The sequence below is a fragment of the Sapajus apella genome, unplaced genomic scaffold (genome assembly GCF_009761245.1).
Source record: "Sapajus apella isolate SASKATOON/1434 unplaced genomic scaffold, GSC_monkey_1.0 scaffold45, whole genome shotgun sequence".
Lineage (NCBI taxonomy): Eukaryota > Metazoa > Chordata > Mammalia > Primates > Cebidae > Sapajus > Sapajus apella.
Genome location: NW_022436985.1, coordinates 19271111 through 19290510, shown reverse-complemented (window position 1 = coordinate 19290510; position 19400 = coordinate 19271111). Strand labels below are relative to the sequence as shown.

Below are 19400 nucleotides of genomic sequence, written 5' to 3'. Positions count from 1 at the left end.
TCTCTGCTTCTGTATTGTCACTTGCCCTGTAACATGTTATGATCAGAGACTCCTAATAAAACAACCAATGGTTCTGTGTTATATACATTATTATAAGTGTGTGGGGGGGAGGGGTTGCATATTATCTCATTTGATTCCTTGTGGAAATGGCAGGGCAGGTATATCCATTTATAGATGAGAAATAATCAGTGAGGAAACTGGGAGCTGACTCAGACCTTCCAATTCCTGATCTTGTGTTTATCCCACTCTCCCACCTTTATCCTCAAACACATTTTCATTTTTTGCTGAAAATGATACCTTGTTTTCTAGTTCAGCCTAGTAAGCAGGAATTGATAGATCAAGGTAAAAATGCTCTCTTGATGTTGATGCAGGTGATCGCTTTGGCCCTGAAACTACCAGTGACCTAGAGGCATCATTCCCTATTCAAGACGTCCTGGAAAACTACATTTACTACTTTCAGAGTGTTCATGAAAGCATTGAGCCAACCCATGATATTTTTAGTTTTTATGTGAGTGATGGAACCAGTCGTTCAGAAATTCACAGCATCAATATCACCATTGAGGTAAAGACTTTGGAAGCTGGAAAGGTTGAGCCCTTGACCACAATATTTCACACCATTAAACAGCTTTCTTTATAGGGACTCAAAAACAAAGAAGATTGGATTTGACCTCCAAAATTGAAGGTCATTTAAGAAATATAGCCTTCAGGAAATTTGTAGAATTAAGCTTGGCATTTGGGGAAGGCTTGAGTTAGAAATATGAATTCCCATTTCAGGATAAAGTTTATTTGTTGGGCGTGAAAAACAGTTTGTAAGGGTCAGACAGAGGTGCCTTGCCAGTTAGATATTTAAATGAAAAGTTATATATGTCTATTTTTCTCTGAAATTGTGTTTGGTTCTATAGGCATATTTGCCTTTTCTTATTTTACTGCATTTATTTAATTGTAACATCAGAGAAATATGTTCCTTGATATTGTATTTATTCTCATTTGAGCAACCACACAGGGTTGCTGTACCAAGACAGAGATGGGGAAGGGGGAAGATAAACCTCAGAATGAAATACCCACTGCCTTGGGAAAATAAAATATAAAGAACCCTTGGCACTCTGAAGGATCAATGGTGGAAAGGGGTTGGCGCCAGGACAGGGAGACAGCTTTAGAAACCCACACTTTCAAATACGGTGTCCTTCTACAAGTACTGTGATATGCTTAGCATTTTCCAAGACAGCTCTGAGTTCAATTAGTATGGTCTTTTATCTCCAAAATATATTAATACTTGTGCTTGTCAAATCACATGTCTATATTTCTGGTCTAGAAAATATGGTCATTGTACTTATGGAAGATATCTGAGAATACTTTTATGAAATGTCCATCAGCTTCTTTTGAAGGGGACATTTTATTTCTTTGACTTGCTGTATTTTCAAACTAATCATTTTGGTTGAGAAGTAAAGGCGGTGACACATTAAATGCTATTTTAATAGTGAAAGTTTCTGTAGCAATGATACTGTCTCTGAATAATGTGCATTTTCTTTCTTCTTAAATATCTGTGTGAGATCTAATAGTTTATGCTTTAATCAGAGGAAGAACGATGAGCCTCCCAGGATGACCTTGCAGCCCCTCAGAGTGCAGCTGAGCTTGGGAGTGGTGATAAGCAATTCTTCTTTGAGCCTGCAAGACCTGGACACCCCAGATAATGAGCTCATTTTTATATTGACAAAAAAGCCTGACCACGGTAGGGCACAAACTGCTATGAAAAGCTTCTTAATTGAGATGCCCGATGGGCTATTAGAAAAAACACATGTATTTCTTTTCTTTTCCTGTATATGGTGTTTCTTTGCATCAAAGTATAATCAAATTCAGAGCTGGCTAATATTTTTTGGAGTCACGGTAGACATTGGTTGTTTAAGAAGTCTCAATCCCAGTTAATTAGTGTCTCTGAAGTTTAATTTCAGCTGTTTTTTGTTTTTTTTTTTCTATGTAACTTTAAGCGAAAAAGGTTTCAGAGTTTGCCTATTCTCTTCTCAGAGTTCCTCTATCCTCTTCTCAGGGTAGACATCAGTGTTTGATAATCCTGAGCTATTTCATGCACCCTTGTAAATGCATATTAGACGTCCTTATGAACTTGTTTCTTTTGCAAAGAAAGCACTTTTCCTCATTTAAACCAGATGGGAAAACCACTGTTGAGATCTTCTACCTACTTCTTTTTTTAAGAGCCATCTCCCCAGTTATTGGCTAAAGTTCTGGAATGCAAGTGGTGTGTCTCAATTCATCATATTGCCCATTGGTCTTTTAAAGATTAAATTGTTGCTGTAGCTGAAGGGTTAATAGAAGACTGTTGGGCATTATATTTTACCTTGTTTCCATTCACTTTCACTTTCTTGAAAGAAGAACTTTGACTGTCCTGTTGTAGTACATGACCCTTGAAAACAGAAATATATGCTTCTATCTAAAAGATGCTTATTTTCTCCTTTAATTGAAAAGGAATTTAAAGCATGTTCCTATCTCTCACTCTTGATGCCCTAAGAGAAAGACAGCGAGTGAAGAGAGTGCTATTTTCACTTTGCAGAAGGAAAAAATAAGATTTAGATAATAATTCGTGGACAGAGATGTAATTTGTAAGTCACTATGTTACTGCATCCATCTGTGTCTCCTTAAGAGACTTTTTAACTAGGATAAGTGGGACTTTGTCTCTTTATTTGTAGATGAGGCCACAGGGCAGCACCCTGTGCTTCTATGTAACATGCTAAGCTGTTGGCACCAAGAGCCTCTGAGGCACTTGACATTTTACTCAGACTCATACTACTTGGCAAAAGTAGACAATGTTTTTATTATATATATATATATGTGTGTATATATACATATATATATATATATATTCATTCTACCATGTTTTGCTTTTCTTTACCTCCTTCCTCAGGTCATCTACTCCGGAAGCAAACTGCTTCAGAGCCTCTGAAGAATGGAATGGTTTTAGCCCAGGGCTCTTCCTTCACATACCAGGACATCCTAGCTGGGCTGGTTGGGTACATGCCTGGTGTCCCTGGCATGGCGGTGGATGAGTTCCAGTTCTCCCTCACTGATGGCCTCCACATGGACACAGGGAGGATGGAGATCTACATAGAACTGCCTACAAGTGACACACCCCACTTGGCTGTAAACCAAGGCCTACGGCTCTCAGCAGGTACCACAAAAATCAAGGAGAGTGGCTATGGTTTTTATATCTTCATTTTTGCTTTGTCCAGCATGTAGTTCTTTCTTCCATGTTAGTGATGTGGGTGGATCTTAAAGTAGCTGTTCTGTACTTAGGAAGATTGGAGTTTTGGGAAACTGTTGTTTTAGGGATACTAAGAATTGTTAGTGACAAATGTGAACCTCTAAAATTCTTTGGACCAGATGCCGAGGAATTTTGTATGTGAATTTGGGAAAAGGTTGAGAAGAGTTTATAGTATTTCCAGGGCCCTCAAAAATCTTAATTTATTCAACTACTCATAGGCACAGGTTTCCTTTAACATTACTCCCATTCAACAAATCCTATGGAAACAAATAACAAAAGAAATACAGCAGAATTTTTAAGATGCTTATTTAAAAAAATGCATGGAGGGCAGCTGGGAACCCATCATGCATCAATGATTATGCACATAATTGAGAATTATCAGATACGATATTCTAGGGTTTAACATTCACAATTTTTTTCATGTTTAAGCAACATTGGAGGACCTATGACAAGTGTTAGTCTAGAACAGTTTGCAGTAGGAAGTTACTTAATTAAGAAGTGGACCTTTTGCCCAGAGTGCCTGCATCTTACTAGGGTTCCGTTGTCTGTTCTTAGTTTCATGTGTATTTTGCAGTGAAAAATATATGGTATATTAATATTGGAAAACTTGGTAGTTCTCAAAGGTCTTAGGTATCAAATCTAAGATTTGACTTTATCCTATTTATAAGCTAATAAACTAACCTGTTACTCTTTCATGGATGCTGGTAGAAGATACAAAATTCCCCCATCAGAGACACGGCACTCTTGTTACTCATAGCACAGTAGGCAGCATGGGCATCTGCAGGTTTGCACCAGTTCCCTCTGCCATCCCAGTCCCATAAGGGTGAAGTAGGGGGCCAAGATAGACACTTTGACATTCAGTAGGATGCATTACGGAAGGAAATACTGAGCTTAGGAAATTCTCCATATTATAGCAACAGAACACAAGTCTTATTTTTGTCTGAGAGGAAGACATTACCCCATCCCTTAAGGTTGCTCCCTGAGAGATGGCCTGGGTAAAGCACAGTCAGGGCCTTTGTGTTCTTGGTATTACCCACTAAGAACGTGCAGGAATGTTCACAGCCCGTGGTAGATTGTCACTCCAAACACCAGGATGTATTACGCATGAATGACTAGGCTCTACTTTACCAGAATTTACTATTTTTAACATGATAAAGTGGCTGGGGAATAAAGCAAGTGGCAAGATCCTGAGGAGTTTGCCATTAGTGCCTTATCTTCATCCCCAACACCTGTGCAGTGCCCAGGGCCCAGAGGCTCAGCTCTCCTTGCTACTGACACTCCGCACATCCTCTGTTCTGAGGGATGCTGATTTTCACTACTTGGTCTGAGATGGCAACAAGATATGTTTGAGTAAAACTATTTTTTTCTGATTTGGTGATCCTCAAGACAGTAAATAAACTAAACCCAAGCAGATTTCATCATAGATCTAGGAGTTATTTGCATCACAGAACTGGGAGTTATTCTATAGATCTAGGTACTAACTGGTAGGTCACTGAGTAAGAGGAGCATAGAATGAAAATGAACCAGTAGGAAAAAAGTGCTTAGTTGTAAACTCAAGGGATAATTAGCAAATCAAAAGACTGGTACTCTTTCACTAGGGAAATTATAATTTATTCAGCTGCAAACTGAGAAGGGCAAATGCCTGGTACCTAGACCCAATATACATGTGATAATTTGTTCTCCAGTCACCTAAAATCATTTGATATCCCATTCAAAGGAAATGTTGGGGAATAACATACTCTCTTTCATTCTCTCCCAAGGGTCTGTAGCACACATCACAGAACAGCACTTGAAAGTGACAGATATTGATTCAGATGACCATCAGGTTATGTACATCATAAAGGAAGATCCTGGTGCCGGGCGCCTGCAGATGGTGAAGCATGGCAACCTGGAGCAAATTTCTATGAAAGGCCCTATCCAAAGTTTCACCCAGGCAGACATTAGCCAAGGTCAGCAAGTTCTCTTCTGCCTAATCAGGCTTCCATAGACTGCACCTACAGTAGTAAAATGGGAGTTAAATGTCTGGTAGCCTATGGCAAAAAACTATGCACTCTTTGTTTTGAATAGCTTCATTTGTTCTCTTCCTTGTTTCCTCGTTTATTTTTTGTTTTGTTTTGTTTTTTTAAAAAGACCTAGGCCAGGCACTGTGGCTCACGCTTGTAATCCCAACACTTTGGGAGGCTGAGACAGATGAATCACCTGAGGTCAGGAGTTCAAGACCAGCCTGATCAGCATGGTGAAACCCCGTCTCTACAAAAACACAAAAATTAACTGGGTGTGGTGGCACACACCTGTAATCCCAGCTACTCAGGAGGCTGAGGCAGGAAAATTGCTTGAATGCGGAGGGTTTAGCGAGCCGAGATGGCGCCACTGCACTCCAGCCTGGGCAACAGAGTGAGACTCCATCTCAAAAAAAAAAAAAAAAAAGCCCTATCTTCCTTGGGTAAAATGTATTCATGCTTTGACTTAGCCTTGATGGCATTTGCAGCTATTATGGAGAGAAAAAGTCATTCTGACTTGCTGTGATGCTAAAAAGTGTATATGATAGAGAAGGAAAAAATAAGTGAGTTGGGATGGATTAAGGTGAAAATTATGCCTTCCTTAGGTGAGCAATTTATATCTCTTTTCAGCTCCCCAAAGAGCACAAGTTAATGAGCTAAGCAAAATGAAAGGGCATAAATCGGAGCTGCCTGGGGGAAATTACATGGCTCATCCCTCCTGCAGGAAATGCTGATGTAATGTAAAGGCGTAAATGTTAAATGCTACGTAGTTACTGTACAGTGCTTTCAGGGACACTAAAAGGAAAAAAATAGTTATATATTGGGGAAGAAGTAATCCAAAGTCATGTGATGATGTGCAATTTTGTTTAGAAGTGGAAATATACCCCTGCAGATTATAAACAAGGGTCCTGCTCACACACTGACACCCAAAATTAACAACAGCTGACTCCTCATTGGACCTGGCTGTGCTTTAGTGAAGGCCAGTGGAAGAGGCAAAAGGAGAGTAATCCCTTAATTATTCCATGTGTCAGTGTCTACTTTTAAAAGATAAGACCAGGCTGAACACGGTGGCTCATGCTTGTAATCCCAGCACTTTGGGAGGCCAAGGCAGGCAGATCACAAGGTCAGGAGATCGAGGCCATCCTTGCCAACATGGCGAAACCCCATCTCTACTAAAAATACAAAAATTAGCTGGGTGTGGTGATACGTGCCTGTGATCCCACCTACTTGGGAGGCTGAGACAGGAGAATCGCTTGACCCCTGGAGGCAGAGGTTACAGTGAGCCAAGATGGTGCCACTGCACTCCAGCCTGGCAACAGAATGAGACTCTGTGTCAAATCAGTCAATCAATCCATCAATAAGACCAGCCCCCTCTTCCCAGAGATTTGGTTATATTTATACAACAAAATTGATAGATGCTTTTAAATGATGCTGTAGGTTAACAAAAATGTAATACATTTTCATTGTACTTCTCCCTTTAGATTCTTTTGAGTTCTATATGGAGTTTATTTGTTGGTTGGCTATAGCCCATGTTGCTCTATGAATTGAGCAATTTTTGAAAAGTGAAGAGTTCTGGGAGAATGTGAGGTACAGCTCTGTGTCTTTTTGCCCCCGTGATATGGTCATATAATAGGGTCACTCTAGGTGATGTGGGTGTGGTCAGTGCACATTGACACATGGGCAGTTTTGTGGATCTAGTTTTTATGAGATATCCTTAGAGGATGAGCTGATCTTTCAAAAAGGCTCAGCCTTAACCATGAGAAATGTCATTTAGGGTGATTTTGTTATGAGAAGGTCTTTGGTTATGAGAAAGTAGATGGTGGGAGAGGAAAAGGAAGAAATGAAAACATTAGATTAAAATGTCAAAAGCAATGACAAAGCAAGGAAGGTGTGAATTGATTCTTCGGTGTGAATACCAATTGAATTCCCACCTCTTGCTTCAGAAATAAAGGCAGGAAGCACTAATAGCAAATCTTGACTTTTTTTTTTTTTTTTTTTACCTTTTTATAGGCCACGTAGAATATAGTCATGGAACAGGAGAACCTGGTGGAATCTTTGCTTTTAAATTTGATGTGGTTGATGGAGAAGGCAACAGATTGACTGACCAGTCATTTTCCATCAGCGTTCTAGGTAAAGGGACATTTGGTTTTCTAATATATAACTACTTTAGCAGTTCTGAGGTTATATAGTTTACACTTTGTTCACCTTGAGGCTTGAGTCCTTCCCTTTACCTAGCTGGTATAGAAATGGAAAATCATACCACCTCTACTGCACAAAGCCCTGCTCCTTGGTGTGCTCTCTAACACACAGGCCTAGAGATGACTCGGATCTTACTTCTTGGCACCCAGCCTAGAGTTTAACAAAGGAGCCTGAGAAGATCCCATTTCAAAACTCTATTTCTGATATTTTCAGAAGACAAATCCCCACCAGTCATCATCACCAATAAAGGACTGGTCTTGGATGAAAACTCAGTGAAGAAAATCACCACCCTGCAGCTGTCTGCCACTGACCAGGACAGTGGACCTGCAGAATTGATCTACAGAATCACCAAACAGCCACAGCTGGGCCACCTGGAACATGCAACATCACCGGGTAAGTCTATCATGGCTTGATTCATTGAACCAAAACTTGGGCCTTAGTAAGTGTTGAGGGCAGCCATATCATGTATTATGCATACCTAGTACCTGCCTTAATTTGTATTTATTTTCTGCCTCACTAATTTTGACCATTATACACTGGCTTGTATTGTACTTAGCACACAGTAGGTGCTTAATGATTACTCACTGAAGGTAAATTAAAAATTACAGTAAAAATTTTCTGGCTTTTACCTCGTTGCCTTTTGGAGAGCAAGATGGGTCACCAGCAGCTGTACTGGAGCCACCCGCGAAAATTCAGCCAGGGTTATCACTCTTGTTGAGTCTGTTCAAACAGGCACGGTTTGATCCTGAAATATGGTCTTAATATGTGCCGCCAGTGTTTCCGTCAGTACACGAAGGATGTAGGTTTCATTAAGTTGGACTAAATGATCCTCAAAGTATTATCCAAGACATCTACCATGGAAAATCATGATAGTTCTTTGTACATAAAATAAACATTAAAAAAAAAATTTCTGTATGCAATCTTTACTCCATAACTAGATTGTAAATTCCTTTAGGGCAAACACTGCATCCAGCTTTTCATCTATACTCCCTTGAGCACATGGCATTGTGCAAGGCACTCTGCATGGCTTAAAAATTCAATCCAATGAATAGTGAGTGAGCATGTGTACTGAGCAAGATTCTGGTTTAGCTGCTGCTCAGGAAATGAAGATGAATGAGATATAATCCTTGCCCTCCAGAGTTCTCTGTTGGGTAAGATAAGGAACCTCTGCACATAACCATAACTCAGGAGAAAATATGGCAGGTGTTTTAAGAAAGGTATAAACATGGTGTTGTAGGAGTTTAAAAGTGGGAGAGGCTACATTGGGTGAGAAAGTGCACAGAGATGGCATTTAAGAGTGCCCTTGGAAAACAGAGGTTGGGGATACAGAATTTGTATTCTTTCCAGAGATGGGAATAGCATGGGAGGCACATTGAAAAAACAATAAATAGGCCAATTTAACTGAAGCACATATTCTAAAAATAGTAGGAGATGAGGGCTCATGGGTAGATTGAGAGTTTATGGAGGATCTTCAAAGCTGGGATAAGTAATGGCTATTCCAACAGTGAGTCACTGTGGAATTTTGAGCAAGGAGGAAAAGTGAAATTCAACAGGTAGTGTCTAACAGGATGAACTGAAGGAAAGAAAAAGGAGGCAGTGGCAGGGGTTAGAAAGTTTTCACATTTGGCCAGGTAGAAGGTAGTGGGGTTTCACCTAGAGTAGCAGCCATGAGAATAGTAAGGTGAAAATAATGTGAGAGTGAATTCCTATACCTAGGAAGTATTCAGTAGACATTTGTTGGTTGAATGAGGAAGGAAGAAAGGAGGGCATTTCAGGGAAGAACCTATACAAGTTGGCAGCTGAATGGATGTAAGTGACAAGAGATATTTGCTGAATAAGAATCTAGATCCAGGCACAGTGACTCATACCTGTAATCCTAATCCCAGCACTTAGGGAGGCTCAGGTGGGAGGATCTTGCTTGAGCCCAGGAGTTTGAGACCAGCCTGGGCAACATAGTGAGACATCATTCTTTTTTCCTTTTTTTTTTTAAAGACTGGATATGGTGATACACATTTGTAGTCATAGCTACCTGGGAGGCTGAGACAGGAGAATTGCTTGAGCCTAGGATTTGAGGCTGCAGTGATCTGTGATTGCACCACTGCCCTACGGCTTGGTGACAGAGCAAGACCCTGTCTCAAAAAAAAAAAAAAAAAAAAAGACAATCTAATGGTAGAATTATCTTTATTTCTCAGAACATAGCGGCAGTGACAGCATGTTGGAGATTTAGATCTTCATGGATTCTTTTCAGATTTTAGGTTATAGAGTCTTCATTAATTCAACCAGGGAAATAGAAAAACACAGGAGGTTCCTGCCCTGATTGTACTCACTTTCTAATTCGAGGATTCTTACAACAAGCAAGCAAGCAAGCACATATATGCTGTGTCAGAGGGTGATGAGTGTCCAGGAGAAGTAAGGCTATTCCCAGGGGAACACGGGGAGCAAGCGGGTGAGAGAAGTCCTCTGTAATAAATGACAGTTGAATAGACATCTGAAGAAGGTGAGGGAGCTGGCCAGGCTGAGGCATTTAAAAATAAAAAAGGATATTCCAGACAGAGGGATCAGCAAATGTCAACACCCTGGGGTGAGTTCCATCAGGCAAATCACGATGCAGCAAGGAAACCAGGGTGGCTGCAGCAGAGTGAATGAAGGGGAGAGCTGGGAGAGATGAGCTTTAAAATGTGGAGGGTGATCAGATGGAGGAAGTGAGGGAGGAAGACTGCATCTGGGTCCACAGTGATGGTGGAGGAGGGCATGTTGTACATGTCTGGCAAGAGGGCGTACACAGGGATGGACAGATTGGCTAAAATCCCTAGTGGGAATTAGAGCAGGTCACATACCTTTTTGTCTATAAGTTCCTGGGGGAACTATGCAGAGCAGCACCCACAAGACCTTGGCTGCTGAGATATTAGGTAATGAATTCACGAGCTAATTGCCTCTACCAGAATTCTGTCAGGTTGCTGATTGTATCTCTCCTAAGATGAAAGAGCAGACTTGGCTGTTGTGTTAGGTGACGAGGGCATCCACACCGTGCAGAGCCTTCAAAAGCTCCGAGCTTCCTGCAAGGCACTGCAGTTGCCTCCCTGCTGGTCAGTAGCAGCCCCAGCTCTTCCCTGACCCCAGCTGTGTTAAGAGTCCTCTTGGGGAGGGTGCGGGCTCCAAATTTCCTTTTTCTGTTTTCACAGCTCTCAGCCTTTCCTGGGCTTAAAATCTGGTTTCTGAGACCAAGCCAGCTCTGGCTCAGGAGAGGCCAGTAGGTGATCATGCTTCCCACTCCTCCAAACAGCGCCCTCCAAAATGGAGGAATGCTGTCTACCTGGGACGGTTCTTTCACGTGCCCTTTTCTGATGGGCTTGACTTCCTAATTCACATCTTTCCCAGTTCCTACTAGTTTTTCTGAATCTGCCTGTTTTCAGTAGCTCTTTAGTAGAGCAGATACAAGGCTGCAGCCCTCTTCTCTTTACACTGGGGGTCCTCCCCATGGCTAATAGAACAAGTTTTCTTTGCCCTCCTCACCACTAACCCCACACTGAGCCCCTTCTGTTGCAGTTAGCCAGGATTGTCTCCTTCCCTACCTCCCCCGCATGAAAAAATGTTCATGGGTTTGATTGTTTTTACATGTCAAAAGCCCCCCTTTGGAGGAAGTATATGTTGATTACTTACTGGCCTCCCTGAAGGCAGATGGCTACAGCTTAGTGAAAAGCAGCAGCACCTCCCTACTTGTCTCAGTGGGTGAGGATGGGTTTACCAGAAGTTGGGGTTGGTGGGGAGTTTCAGTTCTTTCCAAGAAGAGCAGAGCAACTTCTAGGCCAGTGTCTGTAGTACCAGGCACCAAAGTATTTATTTGGGGACCAGAGTCCTCCTGGAATTATTAATCACAGGTGCTACAGACACCCTCCTGATGGTTAACTCGATAATAGACTTACTTTCATGCTGTCTTGCGTGGTCACCTGATTATAATTGATCGTCCTCTGTAAAAAGAAAAGGTGGGGAAATCTCTTCTTCACCATAGGAGATGTAGGGAGCCATCTGCCTATGTGAAGTGTGCAGAAGACAGACCCGAGCCTTCTGTCACTGAAGAGAGTCCAGTCCCTGTATGTGCTGTCTTTTCAAGATCGAGCAGGCCACACACTCATATCAGGGTTTCTTTCTATCTATCAGTAGACCCCAAAGACCCTGTTTTTCTTGGGATATTAGAGTAAGGAGTTATATTAACTAGGATAGAAGCTAGGCTGCTGGACCAAGGAGACTCCAAAATATAATGACTTCAACAAGACATTCATTTCCTTTCAGAGTAATCCAAAGGCAGGTGGTTCCAGGGTGTGAGGTGGCTCAGTGATCTTCAGCATGAGGCTTCTACCTCTGGCTCAAGGTGAATGCCGCAGTTGTGGTCATTCCCCAACCAGCAGGGAGGAACACATGACACATTTTTTTTTCACTGGAGTGCAGTGGTGCGATCTCGGCTTATTGCAACCCCCACCTCCCAGGTTCAAATGATTCTTGTGCCTCAGCCTCCCAAGTAGCTGCGGTTATCAGTGCACACCACCAAACCTAGCTAATTTTTATATTTTTATTAGAGACAAGGTTTTGCCATGTTGGCCAGGCTGGTCTTGAACTCCTGACCTTAAGTGATCTGCCCACCTTGGCCTCCCAAAGTGCTATGTTTACAGACATGAGCCACCGTGCCAGGCCTCAAAGAACGCATATCACTTTTGATCACCTTCCAGTGGCAAGAGTGTATGTACACAAAGCTGTGAGATGGCTGGAAAATGTAGAATCTAACTGGTCATCTAATTATTTAACTAATAGGAGTCATATCTTTTGCAAGCAGGAGAGGAGTAATACTGGAATACAGCAATTTCCGGGACAGCGCTGGTTCTCAAGGGGTAGGGCATTTGGTTGTCACTCCTAGGGTACAAGTTGTCGCACTGCTTCAGATGGGGATGAAGGGTAATGGTGGCTAAACAAGCATTTAGAGGGTAGAGATACGGATGCTATTAAGAAATGTCCTGCAATGAATGGGATAAGCCCTGAACCACATAACTGTTCTGTCTAAAAGGCCAGTAGTAGATTAATTAGAAATAATAGGCTATGGTATCTAATCCAAAGTCTGAATCCTTGTTCTTAGTTTTAGCTTTGTTCCCAGTAGAGCATATTGAAGTCAGCATAACTCCAGGAGACTCAGCACAACACAACTTGCAACACCTTACTTATTCCCATCGTACCCCATGTGCTTCATTCAGGACTTAGGCAGTTGCTGCTTCTGCAATACTTCAAGGAGGGCTACCTCATGCTGGATTCCCCTCACCAGTTACAACACACCTTCCTCAAAGCCTGAAGTGGCATAATGACTGCTTGGGCAGATGAAGAAAAGATCCTCTCTGATCTGTCAGAATTCCTAAAAGCATTGAGATATCCATTAAAAGGCCCTTTGCTGATGGGCAACCAGGGGGCTCCTTCTTGCATCCATGAGTAAGACAGCCACATTTGCTTTCCTCCTACTGTGGAGTCCACTGGAAGCTGAACCCAAGCCCAAAATAAACTTTTCAAATGAAGTTAGTATTTAGCAAAGGCAAACAGAGAAGGACCCCTGCACAATAGGAGGACAGCACCAAGGGGTGCCCGAGGTTGGTCTCCTCACCTGCCAGCCCCCAAAGCTTCTTGATTCTGTAAGAGATGCTGCTTGAAGAAAAGCATTGTGTACAGTGCTCAGCTTCATGCAGCCTCTATGGATCAGAGGCTACAAGGAGTATTTCCCCACCCTTCTGGGAATATGGAACCAACCCCTGTGTTGTTGTTGTTGTTTTAACCATTCTCAGGTTTCTATCTTGCTCTTAAATCTTAAAATCAGGCAGATGAAGAGCTTTACCCTCATCAAATTGAAAGTCCTTTCATCAGCTATTTACTAATCACCGACGTACCCATGAAAGTGAGTATCCTCAAGGATGAGTCTAGACGTCTTAAATCCTTAAATCCTTTGGCTATTACAAAACTCTGCAGGGAACCTTTTCTTGCTAAGAGTTAACTTATCAAGGTGTCGCCCACAAATTTTCCACTTTCTGCTTTGTACTCACTGCCAAGTTCTCATCTCTTGAAGGAGCTAAATTAAAGCTCCAAAAAAGGTAAACCACCTTTCAAACAAGCATCTCTTCTCTTCCCTACCTCAATTGGCCTTTTAAGTTCACTTCTGAAAGTTCTAAGGGAAGTGGACATTTTGTCCAGGAGCCATAATATCATCTCAACCAGATTTCAAAAGGGAAGGATAGCATCATGAGAGCCTGTGTGGCTTAGTTAGATAATATTGTCCTTAGGAAATGCACAGTTAGAGAGAGGTCAAAGTGAGGACTTCCATGTAATGTCTTGGGCTTTGACTCAGCCACCTCCATAAATCAGACCCCCGTACAGTCCAGGCTGCCTCCTGGGGTGTGTGAGCTGTTGATAGTTAAACCTCTTCAGTTGTGTGTGCAGCCTCAGCCCATTCATAATCCTCATTCCTCACTAGTTTTCTGTCTTTGTGAAGGTTAGCCTGTATCCCATCCTCATGTATGGAGAACTCGCAGTATGGAGCCCCCTTTAGGCAACCTAGTCATGACTGCGCTTTAAGTGCCACCTCTTAGCAGTTACCAGTTTAGTAACAGTCATATGAAGCATAATTTTTATTCACCAGATATAAATAGTTCTGTCTTGATGGATGACAGAACTCACACAATTTCTCTTATTAAAAATATTGCAAAATTCGAAACAGAAAAGCAAATGTCGTATGTTCTCATTTGTAAGTGAGAACTTAACATTGGGTATACCTGGACACAAAGATAGGCACCTTAGACACTGGGGAGGGAGGGAGTGGGGGAAAGGCTGAAAAACTTACCATTGGACACTGTGTTCACTGTGTGGGTGACAGGATCAACAGAAGCCCAAGCTTCAGCATCACATAATATACCCTATAACAAACCTGCACACGTATCCCTGAATCTGAAATAATTTTTTTAAACCTGCAGAATCTTCAGACATAACCAACACTCCACCAATGCACAGATCAAATAAGATCAAATACTTGATCTTGTTGTCATCCATCATTTTATCTGCTACCTCGGTGGGGGCTATGATTGTTCCAGCTACAAGAGATGACAAAAAAATACAATGAAATAAGGCAGTGTGTTGCACTAGCCTATGTAACTAATATAGAGCAGAAAGAAAGCATTGAAGACACAAAGAAAGAAACCAAAGCAGGTTTTCTGATTGTTCTTTTATTTTTCTGTTACATCAGGGATTCTCAGCTTTGTTTGGACATTACAATCACCTGAGTGATTAGAATGTTACACAGGCTAATGTTACACATTGCAATCACCTGAGTGAGTGGCATGTGTTTAAAAATAATGATGCCGATATGTTGTGTTGCCTCTGAGGCCTCTGTTCTGTTCCACTGGTCTATACCTCTGTTTTGGTACCAGTACCATGCTGTTTTGATTACTGTAGCCTTGTAGTATAGTTTGAAGTCTGATAGTGTGATGCCTCCCACTTTGTTCTTTTTGCTTAGAATTGACTTGGCTATGCAGGCTCCCTTTTGGTTCCATATGAAGTTTAAGGTGGTTTTTTCCAGTTCTGTGAAGAAGGTCATTGGTAGCTTGACGGGGATAGCGTTGAATCTGTAAATTACTTTGGGCAGTATGGCCATTTTCACGATATTGATTCTTCCTAACCATGAACATGGAATGTTTCTCCATCTGTTTGTGTCCTCTCTTATTTCGTTGAGCAGTGGCTTGTAGTTCTCCTTGAAGAGGTCCTTTACGTTCCTTGTTAGTTGTATTCCTAGGTATTTTATTCTCTTTGTGGTGATTGTGAATGGCAGTTCGTTCTTGATTTGGCTCTCTTTAAGTCTGCTATTGGTATATAGGAATGCTTGTGATTTTTGCACATTGATTTTGTATCCTGAGACTTTGCTGAAGTTGCTTATCAGTTTTAGGAGATTTTGGGCTGAGATGATGGAGTCTTCTAGATATACAATCATGTCGTCTGCAAATAGAGACAATTTGACTTCCTCCTTTCCTATTTGAATACCCTTTATTTCTTTTTCTTGCCTGATTGCTCTGGCTAGAACTTGCAGTACTACATTGAATAGGAGTGGTGAGAGAGGGTATCCTTGTCTAGTGCCAGATTTCAAAGGGAATGCTTCCAGTTTTTGCCCATTCAGTATGATATTGGCTGTTAGTTTGTCATAAATAGCTTTTGTTATTTTGAGATACGTTCCGTCAATACCTAGCTTATTGAGGGTTTTTAGCATAAAGGGCTGTTGAATTTTGTCAAAGGCCTTCTCTGTATAAGGTGAGATAATCATGTGATTTTTGTCTTTGGTTCTGTTTATGTGGTGAATTACAACCATCTGATCTTTGCAAACCTGACAAGAACAAGCAATGGGGAAAGGATTCCCTGTTTAATAAATGGTGTTGGGAAAACTGGCTAGCCATGTGCAGAAAGCAGAAACTGGACCCCTTCCTGACACCTTACACTAAAATTAACTCCAGATGGATTAAAGACTTACACATAAGACCTAACACCATAAAAACCCTAGAAGAAAATCTAGGCAAAACTATTCAGGACATAGGCGTAGGCAAGGACTTCATGACCAAAACACCAAAAGCATTGGCAACAAAAGCCAAAATAGACAAATGGGACCTAATCAAACTCCACAGCTTCTGCACAGCAAAAGAAACAGTCATTAGAGTGAATCGGCAACCAGCAGAATGGGAAAAAATTTTTGCAGTTTACCCATCTGACAAAGGGCTGATATCCAGAATTTACAAAGAACTAAAACAGATTTACAAGAAAAAAACAAACAGGCCCATTCAAAAGTGGGCAAAGGATATGAACAGATACTTTACAAAGGAAGACATACATGAGGCCAACAAACATACGAAAAAATGCTCATCATCACTGGTCATCAGAGAAATGCAAATCAAAACTACATTGAGATACCATCTCACGCCACTTAGAATGGCAATCATTAAAAAATCTAGAGACAACAGATGCTGGAGAGGATGTAGAGAAATAGGAACATTTTTACACTGTTGGTGGGAGTGTAAATTAGTTCAACCATTGTGTAAGACAGTGTGGCGATTCCTCAAGGACCTAGAAATAGAAATTCCATTTGACCCAGCAATCCCATTACTGGGTATATATCCAAAGGATTGTAAATTGTTCTATTATAAGGACATTTGCACACGAGTGTTCATTGCAGCACTGTTTACAATAGCAAAGACCTGGAACCAACCCAAATGCCCATCGATGATAGACTGGACAGGGAAAATGTGGCACATATACACCATGGAATATTATGCAGCCATCAAAAACGATGAGTTTGTGTCCTTTGTAGGGACATGGATGAACCTGGAAAGCATCATTCTCAGCAAACTGACACAAGAGCAGAAGATCAAACACCGCATGTTCTCACTCATAGGCGGGTGTTGAACAATGAAAACACATGGACACAGGGAGGGGAGCACTACACACTGGGGTCAGTTGGGGGGAAATAGGGGAGGGACGGTGGGGGGTGGGGAGCTGGGGAGAGATAGCATGGGGAGAAATGTGAGATGTAGGTGATGGGGAGGAAGGCAGCAAATCACACTGCCACATGTGTACCTATGCAACAATCTTGCATGTTCTTCACATGTACCCCAAAACCTAAAATGCAATTAAATAAATAAATAAATAAATACGATGCCTGGGCCCTACCTGGACCAATAAATAAAGTCTCCTAGAGATGGGGCTTAGAATATGAGAGTCTTTTAAAAACACCCCAATGAAATTCTATTTATAGGCTGGGTTGTAATTACGTACATATGGTACTTGTCATGTTAGAAAGGCTTCCTTCCTTCCTTTTCTCCCTGCCTTCCTTTCTCCTTCCAACAAACACTTACTGAGTAGGTGCTACAAGAGAAAACTTATTTTTGGAGGTCAGGGACATTAGACAAATATGTGCACATGTGTTTCAGTAGCCGGGACAGCAACATGGCAGAGGACGGGGGGAGCCCAAACCAGAGCAGTTTCCACCTAAGAAAGGAGGGGTGGGGTTCGTTGGGAAACACCTCTCAGAGGTGATGCTTTAGCAAAGGTGTTCTTTTGTTCCTCTTTATTTCTACCTCTCTCAGTATTGTGAGACCAGTCAAAATAGGATGCACCCATTGTCTTAGTTTGAGTTATCCCTAAGAGCAGAGGCATATTAGCTTGCTAGGGCTACCAATAACAAGTTCCACAGCATATGCAGTTTAAACAACAGAAATTTCTTGCCTCACAGTTCTGGAGGCTTCAAGTTTGAGATCAAGGTGTTGGTAGGATTGGCTCCTCCTGAGGGCTGTGAAGGAAGGATCTGGCCCAGGCCCCTCTCCTTGGCTTGAAGATAGCCATCTTCTTGTTTGTGTGGTGTTCTCCCTGTTTAGATACGTTTGTATCCGAATTTCCCTTTTTTATGACATCAGTCCTATTTGATTAGAGCCCACCCCAGCGACCTCATGTGATTAAATTACGTCTACAATGACACAAATGACACAATTTCCAGATAAGTCACATTCTGAAATATTGGGGGTTGAGACTTCAACATATGAATTTGGGGTGGGGAAAGGGTTCAGTGCAACCCATCGCAAGAGGCTTTGCAAAAATCCTGAAGCAAGAAAGGTGAGAGTCTCTCACAGAAGGAGCTTGAGATAGGACATGGGTAACATGCGTAGAACTGCCCATGCCTGTGCTGCAAACGAGAGGACCAAGGCATCCTTTAACACGCTGTTTCTTCAGAGATGCTTTATTTCCACGCCGTTTCCCTGACCTGGACTGTGCTTTCTTTAGCGTGCTGGCCCTCCAGGGGAATTGGAAAACTGACAGGGTTAATGTGGGTCTCCATAATACTGCCAGATACATAGTTTAGCCAACAGGTTAGTGATTGAAAACAGCTTCAATGGGATTAAAACCCTTCAAGATATTTCAAATAGCAACTACCTGCTGTGACAGCGGTAGGGGCAGTATGTTATTAGAAACATCACCTTGCTGGCCAGTGAGCAGATGAAGTCTTCCAAAACCCAATTAGCAAAGACTAAAAGTTTAAAAATAAAAAGTGGATGAGGATGAAAAATATAGTCATGTATTGCTTAATAATGAGGGTATATTCTGAGAAATGCATTGTCAGGTGATTTCATTATTTTGTGACCGTCACAGAGTGCGCTTACACAAACCTAGATGACATAGCCAGCTACACCTGGGCTATATGCATAGCCTGTTGCTCCTCAGCAATAAACCTGTGCAACATGTTACTGCACTGAATACTGTAGGCAATTATAACACGATGGTATTTGTGTATCTGCACATATCTACACATTAAAAAGCACAGTATTATAATCTTATGGGATCACCATTATATGCAGTCTGTTGTTGACTGAAACTGAAATGTCATTATGTGGTGCATGACTGTATGTGCTCAATAGAACCTCTTAGGTATAGATTATAGTGGGTAAAATAAACTAATTCACCAAATATGGTTTGAGTACCTACTGCATCCAGGGTTTATTCTAGGTGCACATCAGTAAAGAAACAAGAAAAATCCTTGTCCTCTTAAAGCTCAAGTTCTAGATGCAAATTGTTACCCCTGACACATATTTATGGGTGTCATTTAAATGATAATATTAAAACCCGTCAAAATCAATATTTCAGACAAGAAAGAGGGTATAGCCAATAAAATATTTTAGAAGGAACAATTCAAAAATATTGTTTTTTTTCCCAGGGTAAGTCTATGAATGATTCTTCTTTCCTACTTGTCTAGGTTTTTCACATTATCTTTAGTACGCATATATTATTTTTATATTAAAAAAAACTTTAAAGAAGAAGGGTGAAATCCAAGAGGTTTCTTGTCTAGATGGGTTTTATCAAAAGTGCTCCTAGCCGGAGTAAAC

The 19400-nt window shown here is 41.4% G+C and overlaps 1 protein-coding gene and 1 pseudogene across 3 annotated transcripts in view; both read left to right on the top strand.

The window, feature by feature from the left end:
* Positions 1 to 19400, top strand: part of FRAS1 (Fraser extracellular matrix complex subunit 1) — a 464791-nt gene that overhangs the window by 365607 nt on the left and 79784 nt on the right. For 2 of the 3 annotated variants that reach the window (XM_032239834.1, XM_032239832.1), the window contains exons 42-47: positions 372 to 562; positions 1576 to 1729; positions 2915 to 3178; positions 5032 to 5220; positions 7282 to 7401; positions 7684 to 7863. In XM_032239834.1, coding sequence (XP_032095725.1) covers positions 372 to 562; positions 1576 to 1729; positions 2915 to 3178; positions 5032 to 5220; positions 7282 to 7401; positions 7684 to 7863 — 1098 coding nt within the window. The remainder of the gene's footprint in view (positions 1 to 371; positions 563 to 1575; positions 1730 to 2914; positions 3179 to 5031; positions 5221 to 7281; positions 7402 to 7683; positions 7864 to 19400) is intronic. The other variant, XM_032239833.1, reaches the window with a different exon arrangement.
* LOC116524514 lies at positions 7874 to 8375 on the top strand (annotated as a pseudogene).